This window comes from Vipera ursinii, assembly GCF_947247035.1.
Source record: "Vipera ursinii genome assembly, chromosome: 5".
NCBI lineage: Eukaryota > Metazoa > Chordata > Lepidosauria > Squamata > Viperidae > Vipera > Vipera ursinii.
Window position 1 is genome coordinate 44645208 of NC_139518.1, and position 14466 is coordinate 44659673.

Sequence of the window (14466 nt, forward strand, 5' to 3'; positions counted from 1 at the left end):
TCTTTGCTGAGCAAATGTTGTACCATTCTGGGGGAAAAATATTCAAAGTTTAGATATATGTATTTGGTGTTCTCTTTTAACCAGCTTTCAATACATCTGGAAAGAGTCACTTCTGACTACTGTTATGTTAACTCTCTTTACCTATAGTGGAGGTTTACATTTATATTTTCATTTCTTGAATTTACATACGGTACATCTTCATTTTTCCTGTAGACTAAATAGGCTAGTGGGCAGCACAGATTAATTATGCTTTTTTTAATTCTTTTTGGATTTCTCTCTTCATAGCAATGTAAAATCGGATCAAAATATTTGAATATCCTTGGTGCAATTCTAGAAGATTTTCTGTTAACCCGTCTCTGCTTGCAGCCTTCAATAAGTGACACATTGTTTGCACACCTCACATCACCTTGTTGGAAAATCCAGTTAGTCTCACCCTGCACTGCAAGCTACATCCTAAGAACTAGAGGTGTTTTCTTTCTGTATATGTTTTTGTTGCAACAAAATGTAAAGGATGTTTGTTAAAGGATCGTGAAACAGTGCTGAAGAAGCATTTATTGCTACTACCAACTACACCTGCCTTTCCAGAATTGCTGAGAATTCTGGAAGTTTGGTCACACAGATGGCATGTACTGGATTGTGAAAGACTGGATGGACCATTTCACTCTAATTTCTTATTCCTAAACATTCAGATGACTAAATATGTACAGTGAAGTCTGCACAGCTAGAAAACTCTCACCTGAGATCTGAGGAACCACTGCCATTCTGGGCAGGCAATCTTGACAAAATGAGGTCCATTGCCTACTGAAGAGTCAGAATTGACTAAATGACAGAATAAAAAAAATGCTGAATTGAAGGAACCTATGCTCAACTTTAATATGAGGTAGCTTTCTAGGTTTCTGGAGCTGTGGAATGAACTTGCATGAACAATAATAAAACAGCCATTTGCAGTTTTAAGGTATCCAGTTTCCTGGAATGCTAGCACTTTCTTAGGTTCCAAGGCGAAAGTACAGGGAACGGTGATACAAAAGTACATTTACAGCTATTCTGTCACTTATAGTTGAAAGACTTCATTCCTGCTATGTGATTAAAAAGATCTGTTATTGCATAAACGATGAATCTGTCTTATCACACAGCTGCCTCTTAATAACAGGAAAGACCTAAAACAGAGAAACACCATTGAAGAACCCAAGCTACACATGATTAAAAGGAACATTTTTAATGTTCTGCAGAGAAGTGCAAATTGCAGTAGCTTAGAAAATCCCAAATAAATTTTGAGCATGTAGAAATGGTAGCCTGGATAGAACCTTTCAGCAATGATTTAAAGGTCAGATGTTGCATGTTGAGCTGAAAAGTTAGCTGAGAACTGGCATGGGCAACCAGTATGTTGAAGATATTTTTGGCAGCTGCGTCAAGGGCCACAGAATCTTGACAGTGACATAATCATATGACTGAAGGCTACTGAGATGGCTTTTCATCCCTTCTCATTCGGGTCTGTTGAGATAGGAAGTTAAATAAAATGGATACTTTAAATCTATCAGAGGCTAGTATTTACATTTTATTTGGCAAGTAAATTGAGAAAAAATGTTGCCATTATAAAGATATTTGCTGCTGATTTTAGGAAATGTTAGAGGTTACAAGGGCTTGGCAGCCACATACCACCCAAAAAATTTCAGGTTGTCCATTTCTGACTTAGAACCAGATGGCCATCTAGCACAGTCTCTCCCCTTACTAAATGGAAAGGGGACTCATTCTAAGTTCATCTCCCCTGACATCTTAGTGTTAACCTACCATTCTCTCCATTTGGAGAGAAAGGGTCCCAGTTAGGGCAGAAACAATGCAACTCCCTCCGCCATTTTTTAAAAGAGATAGTGGCTAAGTAGCATGCAAATGGTTAAGTTGCTGTTTCAAACCTAGCTAATAAAAGTCCATGCACAAAATGCTGTTTTTCAGGTGAACGCTCAGGGACAAGTTAGCAAAGCCGTTCAAGGCCGCAATGAAATAATCAGGGCTCTGTGCACAAGCTTAAGTGGAGAATGTCTATGATTCTTCTGAGGTTGAAACAATTTGGCCTTTGGATGATCCACTGGATGTCTACGAGTCTGTGCTTCTGCCCAAAATTTAGTACATGCTGGGAGGACTCTGCTTTTGTGTTTCATGAATGGAAAATAACTTCGTAGTGATATTTTACTTGGAAAGTCTTGGAAATTCACCAAATCACACTTGCTAAAACGAAAGAAAAAACACACATCAGACAAATTCGTGATAACACCGAAGGGAAAGAATTATGTACAAATAATTACTAATTTTAAAAAGAGTTTAAGGACTACCTGGTGAAAAGGGGATGTGTCAAATGAATCATAAACAACAAAAGAATTGTTGGAGATAGCTTCCGTTCCCACTAGCCCCGTTTAGCAGTGGCTCTGAGATGCTGCTTCAGCAAACAGAAGCTGAATTCCTTGCCTGTCACATCATGTTGCTCAGCTGTGTAAGATGCCTGGCATGTGATTTCATCCAACTTCCATAAAAGAAAAATAAAGAGACAGGTTACATGGCCCACTAAGTCCAGAAGCTTAGAAATAATTACCGAGTATTTCCGCCTCCCAATGCATAATATCATTAGTGAATTGTAACAACAGTTATGAAGGTAGTGCCCTCTAGAGGGCAGAAACAAAATCAGAATAACAAACGGTTTGAAGCTTCAGGCTGAAGAAGGAGAAAAAAGCCATCAGAAGGAGTGGCAGACATGCCTTCGGAGTGTTAATTCATACCAGCCTGGCTAACAGAGGTGATAAAATGTAGAAGACCACAAATTCCCCATCTTTTCTCCACTAGTCTAGATTTTTGAAAATGGATCAGAGAAAAATAGATGAAGCCTGCTTGCTGATAAACATTTGCCACATAACTTATTTGCATATAATTACAGCCCAGGCCAAATTTCCACTAGCATATTTCAGAAGGAAATTGTAGATCTTTTCAACACGTTCTTGTAAACGCTGTAAAATACTTGTTGGTCCCCCTCCTTGCCCAGGTATTAATGATTGGGATGAATAACCGTGGGCACATCTGTAACAAGACATAGGATGGGTACTTTTTTTATTACTACCAGGTTGATGGCAGTGATGTCCATCAAGGATGTAAATAGCATTGGCTTAGCAAGGAAATAGCATTTAGTGCTTTCAAACAAAAATTAGAGCTGTGGTCTCCTTTAAATCATCCTGAGATGTCTTTTAACACAAATGTATATAAAGGAATTTTTATTTACACACTGGACTAGAATACTATTTTGTCTGAATGAAGGAGGTATGGAGGATAATTAAGAAGCTCATGATCTGTTCTACCATTAGACTGAGGAAGTTGCCTCAAGCAATGGAGTGGATAATGCTTAATGCAGAATCTGCCCCATACCTCTCATTGAGTTTGTGCAATGGAAGATACAACCTCATCACCAGTGTGAAAGAGAAATTCAATTATAAATCCATTTGGTATTTGAATCAGAGGGAGTGTGATCTTGTACTTCCCTCTCAGACAGCAAAACTCTTGAAGCAGCCCTAATTAGACATAACTTTTTATTTTGTGTATGATTAAGCCCAGGGAGATTATTTTCTCTGCCAAGCACAATGCCACAATGCCACTCAAATCTTACTGCTCACAGTAGATGACATTCCCATTGTTGTTGTTGTTGTCCAAATGCAGGTGAGAGAGATCAGCCCGTGTGTTCTTGAACTGAACTGATGATCTGATACTTTTCATTTTTCACTGCCTGCAAGGTTTTTCCTTGGAAACAGACACCAGTGTCTGCAAAACTGATCAGTGCATAAGCTTTCTTAGTGAACACTGTCTTGTACTCTGCCTGAACTGCATAGGATGCATTGGCTCATGTAACTCCTTCATATGGCAGGTAAACAATTAAATAAATAAATAAATAAATAAATAAATAAATAAATAAATAAATAAATAAATAAATAAATAAATAAACTGTCCCCATTATTAAATGATACAGGCAATCATTTCTCTCAATGCAAGATAGTCATTCCTCTACCATCAGACATACAGTTTGAATAACTGAGATATTCTCTTTTTTACTTGAATCCAAAGTAAATGCTTGCCCATTCACTCCATGACCTTCTTTGGGAATGTGGTAGTTTGTACTCCTCAGGTATTGCCTGCTTCTTCTCTTTTTTCCTGGTAGTGCAACAAGGGTTAAGAAAATTCTGTTACCCAGCCCCAAAGGGTTATTTTTCTAGGCATGAACACCAAGCAAGATGATATAAACTTACCACTTTTGAGTTTATGATTTCTCAGTCTACATATGCCACATGACATGGGGTAGAATTGCAATACAAAATGTTATGCAGGAAATACAGGATCAATTATGTTAGCAGGAATATTTATGTAGAAAATCCAGATCTGTAGAAGAGCTGGGCAAAATCCTATCCTCCTCCCCATTGCTAACCTTGTGATGTTTAATATATCACAACATCACTTTCAGGAATATGATTTTCAAGCAGAAAGAGTGATCCATATTTTACTTATGTTTTTATTTTCACTGCTGCTGTGATTTTATTCTGAATTACACAAAAGCTAATGGCTTTGCTCCAAACCAACTTAAAATTAATGTTTATTTTATAATAAAATAGGAAATTATTTTAGCAGCACACATAACCTATAATTGGTAGGGAATGTCTTTTTATGTCTGACTTAAGCCCCACTTTCTAATCTACTAGCACATTTAAGTTCATTTGATTTTATGGTAGGGCAAAGTAAAAGTTAATGAACTAACAAATGGATTATTTAAGAATAAGCTAAAGGAAGGAAAATATTCCTTTACAAGTAGATATATTCATAGGAATAATTTATAGGCCAGACAAGGAAAGAATATATTTTTTTAATTCTAAATGCTACCTGCAGCAGAAAATTCTTAAAGTATTACTGTAGCACTCTTTGATGTAATCCTCATAAAGATTATGTCAGTAATTCCTCCTGTGTAATCATATATGGGTACCTGCAGAATATATTTTCCTGTTCCCTAAAATGAGTCTGTTCAGAACACCATCAGCATGAACAGGAGCCTTGCAGCATAGGCAGAATGGATAGCAGTTTAGCTAAGTGCAAAGGCTGAAGTTATTATCAAGGAAAGATTGGAACAGGGAACTTCCCAGATCATCCTCAAACTAAAAAGATGTAATTACGGTACCTCTAAAATTTAATTATCCATCTTTAAATTTCTCAGGCTAGCTTCTGGTACTCATCATTACATTACCAATTCCCCCAGCTATTTGCCTGTTTCTTCTTGGAGTGAGAAGAAAATCTCTAAGGCGCTTCTACTGGGCAAAAGAATGTTAGGTATTTGGGAGGAAAAAGGAGGAAAAAGCAATCTGGCACTCCGTTGTTGCAAGATTGTATTTTAGGAGAAATTCAAAGTGATGTCAGGAGAAGGTTTCAGAATGCTTGTTTCTGCCCTGTAGCAGTAGTGCTCCATGTTTCAGCAGAGACAGGTATTCTGCTGCTCTGAGGCTGACCCCATCTTTGCATTGCCCAATAGCCTGTGTTGATTAACTATTGGCTTCTGGTCTCTGCAAATTTCCTGACATTTTGCTCAGCAGACTTCATTTTATACAGCCAGGCATTTCCAGGTTCATCTGACCACTAGTTGCTAATTAGAAGACCATGATATAACCTCCTCCATCCCCTTCCTTTATAACAACATCAGTGCTAAAAGCAGAGGAGGGAACCAGTTGTAAAGACTGGTCATGGAACCTCCCCTGCCCAGTTCCAAATGACCAGCATCACATTAGCAAATGGAATTGGGTAGCCAGGGAAGCAAAAAAAAACCTATCTACATCTGTGCTAACAGAAGCAAACACTAACTTGCATTAGCACAGGTCTCAACTATAAAATACTCAACATGTTTTTGAAACACTATAACTGGCTTTGAAAAATTAGGACACCACTCTTTCATGTATGGTATCAGGATGCAGGAATTGTCATGATGTCAGAAATTTAGTGGCTATCACACATATTTAAGTCAAGATACTGGGATTTAATCTGGTGTCAGTCGTCACATAAAATCAACATGAAGCTGATTTTGAACTAACTGGGATAAATGATCTAATTCTCAACTCAGATCAATGCAAGCTTATAGTGCTAATATTTTTTTTTCAGTGATATTACATAATCTTATAGCTTTAATTAATATCTTAGAGTAGTTGGAAGCATTAAATATTGTACTGTGTTTACAAAATGACAGGGTCATTTGTAATCTTATGTTTGTCCAAGGTACCCATTTCATCTATTATATTTCATTCCATCAGTGTGAAATGTTGAAGGATGTATTATAATATCATCAGAAAGGTTTTGATTTTATCATATTCAATTGCCTAAAAATTGATGTTAGATGTGGTTCCTTTCCCTACAAGTTTCAAAAACACACTACTCCCATAATTCCCTGCTATCTTTTCTGAAGAGTTTAATGAGGGCTGCTAGGTTATAGCTTTCTCTTATGCAATCAGCAGCAACCAAAGAATAGAGCAGTAATTGCAAAGTGGAAGTGTTTCCCCCCCCCAAACTAAAGGAGATTGCAATACTCGTCAGTTAAGTCTAAAATATTATCATAAGATAAAAAAACAAAATGCTACCAAACCCAGCTCAGGCACTTACAAGTTGTAGATATTATTTCCAACACTAGATTCTTTTGAAATCCCAGAAAATGTAATCATCCACCCATCTGATTGACATCTATTACTTCCAACATGAAAGTCCACTTAATTGTAACTGCTTTTGATTCTCTACCTAGTGATGCTTTCACTCCTGTAGTCCAGGGGTTCTTCAGACACTTTCGGCTCAAAATCTGGAGCAACTGATCCTGTACTTATAGGGACAACTCCTAACTGCTTCATGTGTTGGGCCCAGATTCCAGACTTTCATTAAAAAGTTTGAAATTTTCTCATGATAGTCGCAGAGGGAAGTTACTACCAGTAGTAGACTGCCTGGATAAACATTCAAGCTGAATCAAGTGAGTTTAAGAATTTGGCTAATTACTGACCAATACCAAAGGTGAAATTAAACAGTGTTATAAAACATTTAGTGTGATTTTAGCTGAAAAGATGAAAAGTATCTTGCAAGAGTTTATACATGAAGATCAAAGTGGCTTTTTCTCAAGACAATGAAGAGATAATACAGGTAGTCCTAGACTTACAATTGTAATGGAGCCTATCCATTATTGTTGCAAATAATGGTGGTGGTTAAGCTAGGTGCCCACGTGATTACCTTGCTTAATGACCCCAATCCCTACTCTCCATGTTAAGTGACCATGCAGGTTGTTAAGCAGAGCACGGGATGCCTCAGGGGTGAGAGAGGCCTTCGGAGGCCCAGGCCTACATTGCACCACCTCCCCAACTCACATGTGGCGCAGGGGCTCCCTCATCCCCTGACACATCTGTATTCTGCTTTCTCTTTTCCCAGTTTACCAGAGTTTATAAAAACATGTCTGATTTTAGCCTTCATCAAACAAACCAAATTTTCCTTTCTTTTACTTCTAACAGTCTTTCTTTTTAATTCATTTAAATGTTGTCTTTCTTTTTATAATAATAATAATAATAATAATAATAATAATAATAATAATAATAATAAGAAGAAGAAGAAGAAGAAGAAGAAGAAGAAGAAGAAGAAGAAGAAGAAGAAGAAGAAGAAGTTGGAAGGGACCTTGGAGGTCATCTAGTCCAACCCCCTGCTCAGGCAGGAAACCCTATACCATTTCAGACATATGGCTGTCCAGTCTCTTCTTAAATACTTCCAGTGTTGGAGCATTCACCACTTCTGGAGGCAGGTTGTTCCACTGGTTACTTATTCTAACTGTCAGGAAGTTTCTCCTTAGTTCTAGGTTGCTTCTCTCCTTGACTAGTTTCCATCCGTTGCTTCTTGTCCTGCTTTCAGGTGCTTTGGAGAATAGCTTGACTCCCTCTTCTTTGTGGCAGCCCCTGAGATATTGGAACACTGCTATCATGTCACCCCTAACCCTTCTCTTCGTTAAACTACACATACTCAATTCCAGCAACCGTTCCCTATATGTTTTAGCCTCCAGTCCCCCAGTCATCTTTGTTGCTCTTCTCTGTACCCTTTCTAGAGCCTCAACATCTTTTTTACATCGTGGTGACCAAAACTGGATGCAATATTCCAGGTGTGGCCTTACCAAGGCATTGTAAAATGGTATTAGTACTTCACATGATCTTGATTCTATCCCTCTGTTAATGCAGCCTAGCACTGTGTTGGCTTTTTTGGCAGCTACAGCACATTGCTGGCTCATATTGAAGTGATTGTCCACTAGGACTCTGAGATCCCTCTCACAATTACTACTATTGAGCAAGGTACCACCTATACTATACCTGTGCATTTGATTTTTCCTGCCTAAATGTAGAACCTTACTTTTTTCACCATTGAATTTCATTTTGTTAGATAGCGCCCAGTATTCGAGTCTGTCCAGATCCTCCTGTATCTTAAGCCTGTCTTCTGGAGTATTGGCTACTCCTGCCAGCTTGGTGTCCTCTGCAAATTTGATGAGTTCCCCATCTATCCCCTCATCCAAATCGTTGATGAAGATGTTGAAGAGCACTGGGCCCAGAACAGAGCCCTGGGGCACCCCACTACACACTTCCTTCCATGCAGATGCAGTTCCACTGAGGACCACACGCTGAGTACGGCCGGTCATCCAGCTACGAATCCATCTGGTGGTGATGCTATCTAACCCACATTTTTCTATCTTATCAAGTAGTAGGTTGTGATCTACTTTATCAAATGCCTTACTGAAGTCCAAGTAAATTATATTTACAGGATTCCTCTGGTCCACTATTTTTGTCACTTGGTCAAAGAATACAATAAGATTTGTCTGGCATGATCTGTTTTTGACAAACTCATGTTGGCTTTTAGTGATGACTTTGTTTGCATCAAGGTGTTCGCTGATTTGTTGTTTGATTATCTTTTCCAGAATCCTCCCAGGTATTAAGGTCAGGCTGATAGGTCTGTAGTTTCCTGGATCTTTTTTCCCCTTTTTTGAAGATGGGAACTACATCAGCTCTCTTCCAGTCCTCTGGTAGTTCCCCAGTGCTCCAGGATCTTTGAATAATATAGTTCAGTGGTTCTGAGATCACGTCTGCCAGTTCCTTGAGAACCTTGGGGTGTAATCCATCTGGTCCTGGTGATTTGAACTCGTCTAGGCTGGACAGGTGCTCACTTACCATTTTCTTGCCTATCTTAACTTGCGTTTCTATTCTGTTTTTTATGGCACTGTTTTTGGTAGGTTGGACTGTTTTTTCCCTTTGTGTAAAGACAGATGCAAAAAATGAGTTAAATTCTTCTTCTTCTTCTTCTTCTTCTTCTTCTTCTTCTTCTTCTTCTTCTTCTTCTTCTTCTTCTTCTTCTTCTTCTTCTTCTTCTTCTTCTTCTTCTTCTTCTTCTTCTTCGGCTTTAACAGACCTCTTCTTAAATTCAGTGGAAAGTCATTATCCAGGTGTTTGACTTGGTTTGTCTTTTGTCTTTTCCCTTTGATTTTCAAAGCCTTAACCAACTTTTTTGTATTGGTAAAAAATCTGTATCGGGGTGGTTCTCCCAGCATTTCTCTATCTTGTAGCCCACAGTTTTCCTAAAATTTTTATTTTCAATTTGAATGCCTTATCTACTTTGTAATCCACACTTTTTTATTCACTATTTCTGATTCCACTGTTTCTGCCTCAAAGTTATTTCATATCTGTCATTCCTTCATTAACATATTTAGATACAGCCTATCCATGAAACCAGATTTTGTTAATGATATTCTTAATATAATTGCTACTAATTTCTGGCCCCATTCTTTGAAGATCTCCTTTAATATTTTATATGTTATAGTATTTTGTGTCATTTTGTAAATCACAAGTATAAAGGAGATTGTTTTCTTTTTCACCTGGACTTTAGTTCCCTCTAGTGTTCAATTTTGACATATTAACATGGTATAATAAATTTAATGTGGATTTCAAAATCATTATGTAAGAAGTGCCATACTAAAATATGAAATAAATATAAACCCAGGTCTCAAAATATCTTTACTGGTTTCAGCACAAAAAGTATTTTATAGAAAAGCAATCAGGCAAAGAGAAATTGTTAACATATCAAGACTTATTAAAATAAGGACAGATTAAGATGAAGTCAAGAGAAAAATTAATTGCAGAGATTTAATTTTCAGTGGTTTTAATATGCACAATCATGAGAAAGATTTAATAACGACAAAAAGGTAATGGGGACTGAATAACATAAAATGGAATTTGAAAATGAATTGTGTACAAATGATGAGCATGTGGTTGCAAAAACGTATAATATTTGTTGAGAGTTGAAAGAAGAAGAATAAGTTAAAGACTGCATGTTAAAATGGACTAAGAATTTTGATTACAATATATAGAAGGCAATGGGAGACAATGTGGATAAAGGAACTGAAAGTCACATTGTGTTACAATTTAAAGGATTGTTTTTTACAAAATGAGCTACCATTGTCATATGATATTATATCAGAGAAATTATCTAAGATGTATAAATATGTTTCTAATCAATATTAGAAAATATATCCACAAAGAAAAATATTTGCCCCGCAATGGAGGTTTATGAAGATGGCAAAACTAACAGAGATGACAAGACTCACCTGTTTGGTCAAGGATGAAACAATAAGTAGTTTTTATAAAAATTTGGAAACATTTTATGGACTTTTTCCTGAAAATGGAAAAATGTTAAATGGTGATTTCTGGATTTGATGATTGAAAAAAGATTGAAGGAGGCACTGAAGGGGTTATTGTTATGTTAAAGAGGCAAGAGGGATAATGAATTTGTCTCTAACTGCAGTACAATAAAGAATAGAAATAGCTTTACTAACCTTTTTTCTTTGTATTTTTTTCTGCACCTTTTTTTCTCCTTTTTTTTTCTTATATACTTTTAGCTGTACAACTTTTAATAAAGATTGTTTAAAAAATAAATTGGTGGCAGCCAAGTTTACCCAGGTTCAGCTAAGGTTTGGTCAATTTTGGGTCAGCAATCTCATGAGCAGGATTTTTAAATACCCAGTGGGGTTCTACTAGGTACTATCTTTAATTTTTACTTCAATATTTGGTGAGTATTTCATTTTGAATATATAATTTTAACAATCCATTTACAGTATTAATCAAGGGCTTGGAGATAAATCTGGTGTTGCATTGGGTCCCCCAACTCCTTAAACCAGAGTTGCTGCTATGTCTGTGTAACATTGCCATAATTTTATACCCAGCCAATGATGAGAAAGGCTTATGATGTAATACCTAGATACACTGGTGTCAAAACTAAATGATGCAAGAAGTACAAAATCTGATGGTCTCCTCCAGCCATTAAATTAGAAGTGAAACAGGGGACAAAGAGACAGGATGGCTCTTTCGGGCTGAAGTGGGCACATCCCTTCTCTCCATCCCTAGTCAGCCTATGGGACCCAGCATAAAGCACGGGAAATACATTTTAAGCTGAGGCTTAAAATGTGTATCAGTGAATAGCCTGAAATGATATAACGAATTGAAATAACATAACACTGAAATGGTAGAGCTGATCCTTCCCTCCTGAACAGTACCTGGAAGAATCTGGAATTCATTATTTGTTACCTACATAAAGAAAGGAAAGAAGGGGAAGGAAATCCTAAAGAAAAGTGCTCCTTGTGACCCTACTCCTTTCATGACTTTGATTTGTTTTTGGTTTTAACTTTATTAGCTAAGGTTATGAAAGTAAAGAATGAGGTGAAAGAGGAGGAACATAGGAAGAGGTTTAGAGGTGACCCACTCTGGAATGCTATACTGCTATCAGCAGGTGACATTTATTTATTTTATTTATTTAAGATATGTACATGGCTGTCCAACTAGCAAAGCACTCTGGGCAGCAAACAAATAAAAACAACAATCACAATCCATAACAGTAAAAAAAATAGCATAAAAGTGAAATAGCAAGAGCAGTTGAGGCCATTAAAACATCTCACAAAATAAAGCAGAGATCTGCAGCCACATCAAAGGTCCATTAATGCCCTGACCCCAGGTCTTGCACAAATAGACAGATCTTTGCAGCACTGAGGAAGGCCAGCAGGTGTACGACCATCCGTAGGTCTCAAGATGAAGCCTGTTCCACAAGACAAGTGCCATGAGAAAGAAGGCAATGCTTCCAAGGGGCAACCATGAGGCATTGCTTCACTAACGGGACTCAGACCATGCCTACTTTGCTTGATTTACAGGGATGGGTATCTTGCAGGGTGGGCCATGTGAGGCTTTAAAGGAGACAACCAACACATTGTGCTTGGAAACCCACTGAGAGATCCAGCAGCTCCTGAAGCCACAATGGTATATGAGGATGCTGTGGGAAATTGAGTACTTCCTGTGCTGTTGCATTCTGGATCAGTTGAAGCTTCTGAATACTGTTCAAAAGCAGCCCACATACAGCATGTTGCAATAATCTGGCTGAGGAGTGACTAAGTCATTTGTGATCAAAAGCAGTGCCTTCCAATCTAGGAATGGGTGCAACTGATGTATAAGGTATAATTGTGCAAATGGGCTCCTAGGCATGGCCCAGACTCCATCGGTCACCTACAGTGGACTGTTCAAATAGGTCCTTTAGCCTTGCAGTGGTGGGGAGCAGCCTCAAAAACTCCAAGGCTAACAGGAAGTAAATCTGTGATAAGGACTGATGACAACACCCCAAACTCTAATTCATGTTCTTGCTGTCCTGAGACAAAAACCAGATCTAATATGTGACCCCAATCATGAATCAGACCATCAGTGCAGCAGGAACAGAGTAAAGTCAAAAGAAACAATTGTTTTACTTGTCATTCACATAATCAGAACTGCACCATTGAGTCAGAACAGAGACTATAAAGATATAATGGAAATTCAAAATGGAGGCTGAAAATTTCAGGTTGATGGAGCTTTCCGTGATTCAGGGATGGGTGGATAAGACTTCAATACATCAGTTGGGAAAGGGGTAAATTCAGGTTAACTCTTAAATTCATGTTGGGTCTCCTGCCAGCAGTCCAGCAACAGTATTTATTTGTCTGTTTGCCATCCATCTTGCTTTCATCCCAGGTGTAATGAGTCTCAAGCTCCAAGCCCTACCCATTCCTTCCTTTTCTCTACAAGGGATAATCATGCAGATGTTGTCTATTTTCTTCCAACTTCTAAATGTGCCATGGCATTCTTTAAATATCAAAATAACTTCCCTTAGCAGATGGCACTAAATATTGAATCTGAAAACAAAACCAAAGATTCCTTTAGATGTTCTTTTAGCTAATTAGGAAAGTTCTGCACTTGTCTTTGTCTGAAGTAAAGCCAGTGTTCTGCAGCACTACAGGCATTACTGATGAGGCTTCAAATCTGCTTGAAAAACAAATTAAGCTCCCAAGGATGTTGCTGGGCAATTTCCATCATAAGAAGTCTGGTGTTCTTCCTGCTATGGTAGCAAGGCTGTTTGAAAAAGAGAAGTCCTCCTTCATTCCCTGCTACTAAAAATATTATTTACATTTCTTCTTGGTTTCTGAGGTAGATATTTTCCCATTGAAAGTACGTGTGATTATGAAGGAACTCTATCCTAGGCCCATTACAGCAGACTGCAGAAATCCTGCCTATTACCTACTGTAATTCTGGTGATCAGTTATATTGACCATCAAAAAACACCACCTGCCAGATTTACCTTTTCTGGGATTCATCAGACATAGGAAGCAAGTTGTTATTCTATGGAATTCAAACTCTGCATCAGGAACAGAATTCACCGACCTTCAGATGACCATATACAGTATGTGCAGATGAAGCTTTGGGCATCACATAATGTAACATGATATAACATTGTGGTCTGAACTTCTTGAAATATCATCTGGTTATATATGTTTGATGAATCCCCAATGGATGAAATTGATGCCTCCTAGTAGTTAATGTAAATGAAATCACTACACAGGATATACAGTGTAAAATTAGAGAAATTTCATACACACACACACACACACACACACACACCAAGAGGGAGGGTGTAAGACCCTTTATGCAAGGGCATGACATAATCTAAAACCAGTTATCTCTCTGCTTTGAGTGTTTAAGGGAAGATAGACTGTTTATTCCATTCTAGTTATAGTTCTTTCATCACTTGAACATTTGGGAGAGCTGTTTACACAATTATGAATCTAAAGAGATCATAGGGATTTATAATCACAGACATCTTTTTTTTTTGTTGTTTTTACCGGAATATTTAAACTTACCTTCAGATTGTTTCTACTTTGGTATAATCTATGTCTCATTAGTGAACCCCATTTTTCATGTGTTTTTTATAGAGGCTAGAAGGTAGCAACTCCATGACACACTCTCCATAGTCAATGCTACCAGATTTACTACTATTTATCTTTTTGAGCTTGGGGGGAAAGGAAGCAGCTTAAATTCCTTCAGAGGTGACCCATACAAGTAATCC

The 14466-nt window shown here is 37.7% G+C and overlaps 1 protein-coding gene across 1 annotated transcript in view; it reads left to right on the top strand.

The window, feature by feature from the left end:
- The window catches only part of CRTAC1 (cartilage acidic protein 1), a 29093-nt gene extending 27838 nt beyond the window's left edge, over positions 1-1255 (top strand). The window contains exon 15 of the mRNA XM_083364356.1: positions 286-1255. Within this exon, the coding sequence (XP_083220482.1) occupies positions 286-293 (8 nt within the window). The 3' untranslated portion in view covers positions 294-1255. The remainder of the gene's footprint in view (positions 1-285) is intronic.
- Positions 1256-14466: the final 13211 nt, after the last annotated feature.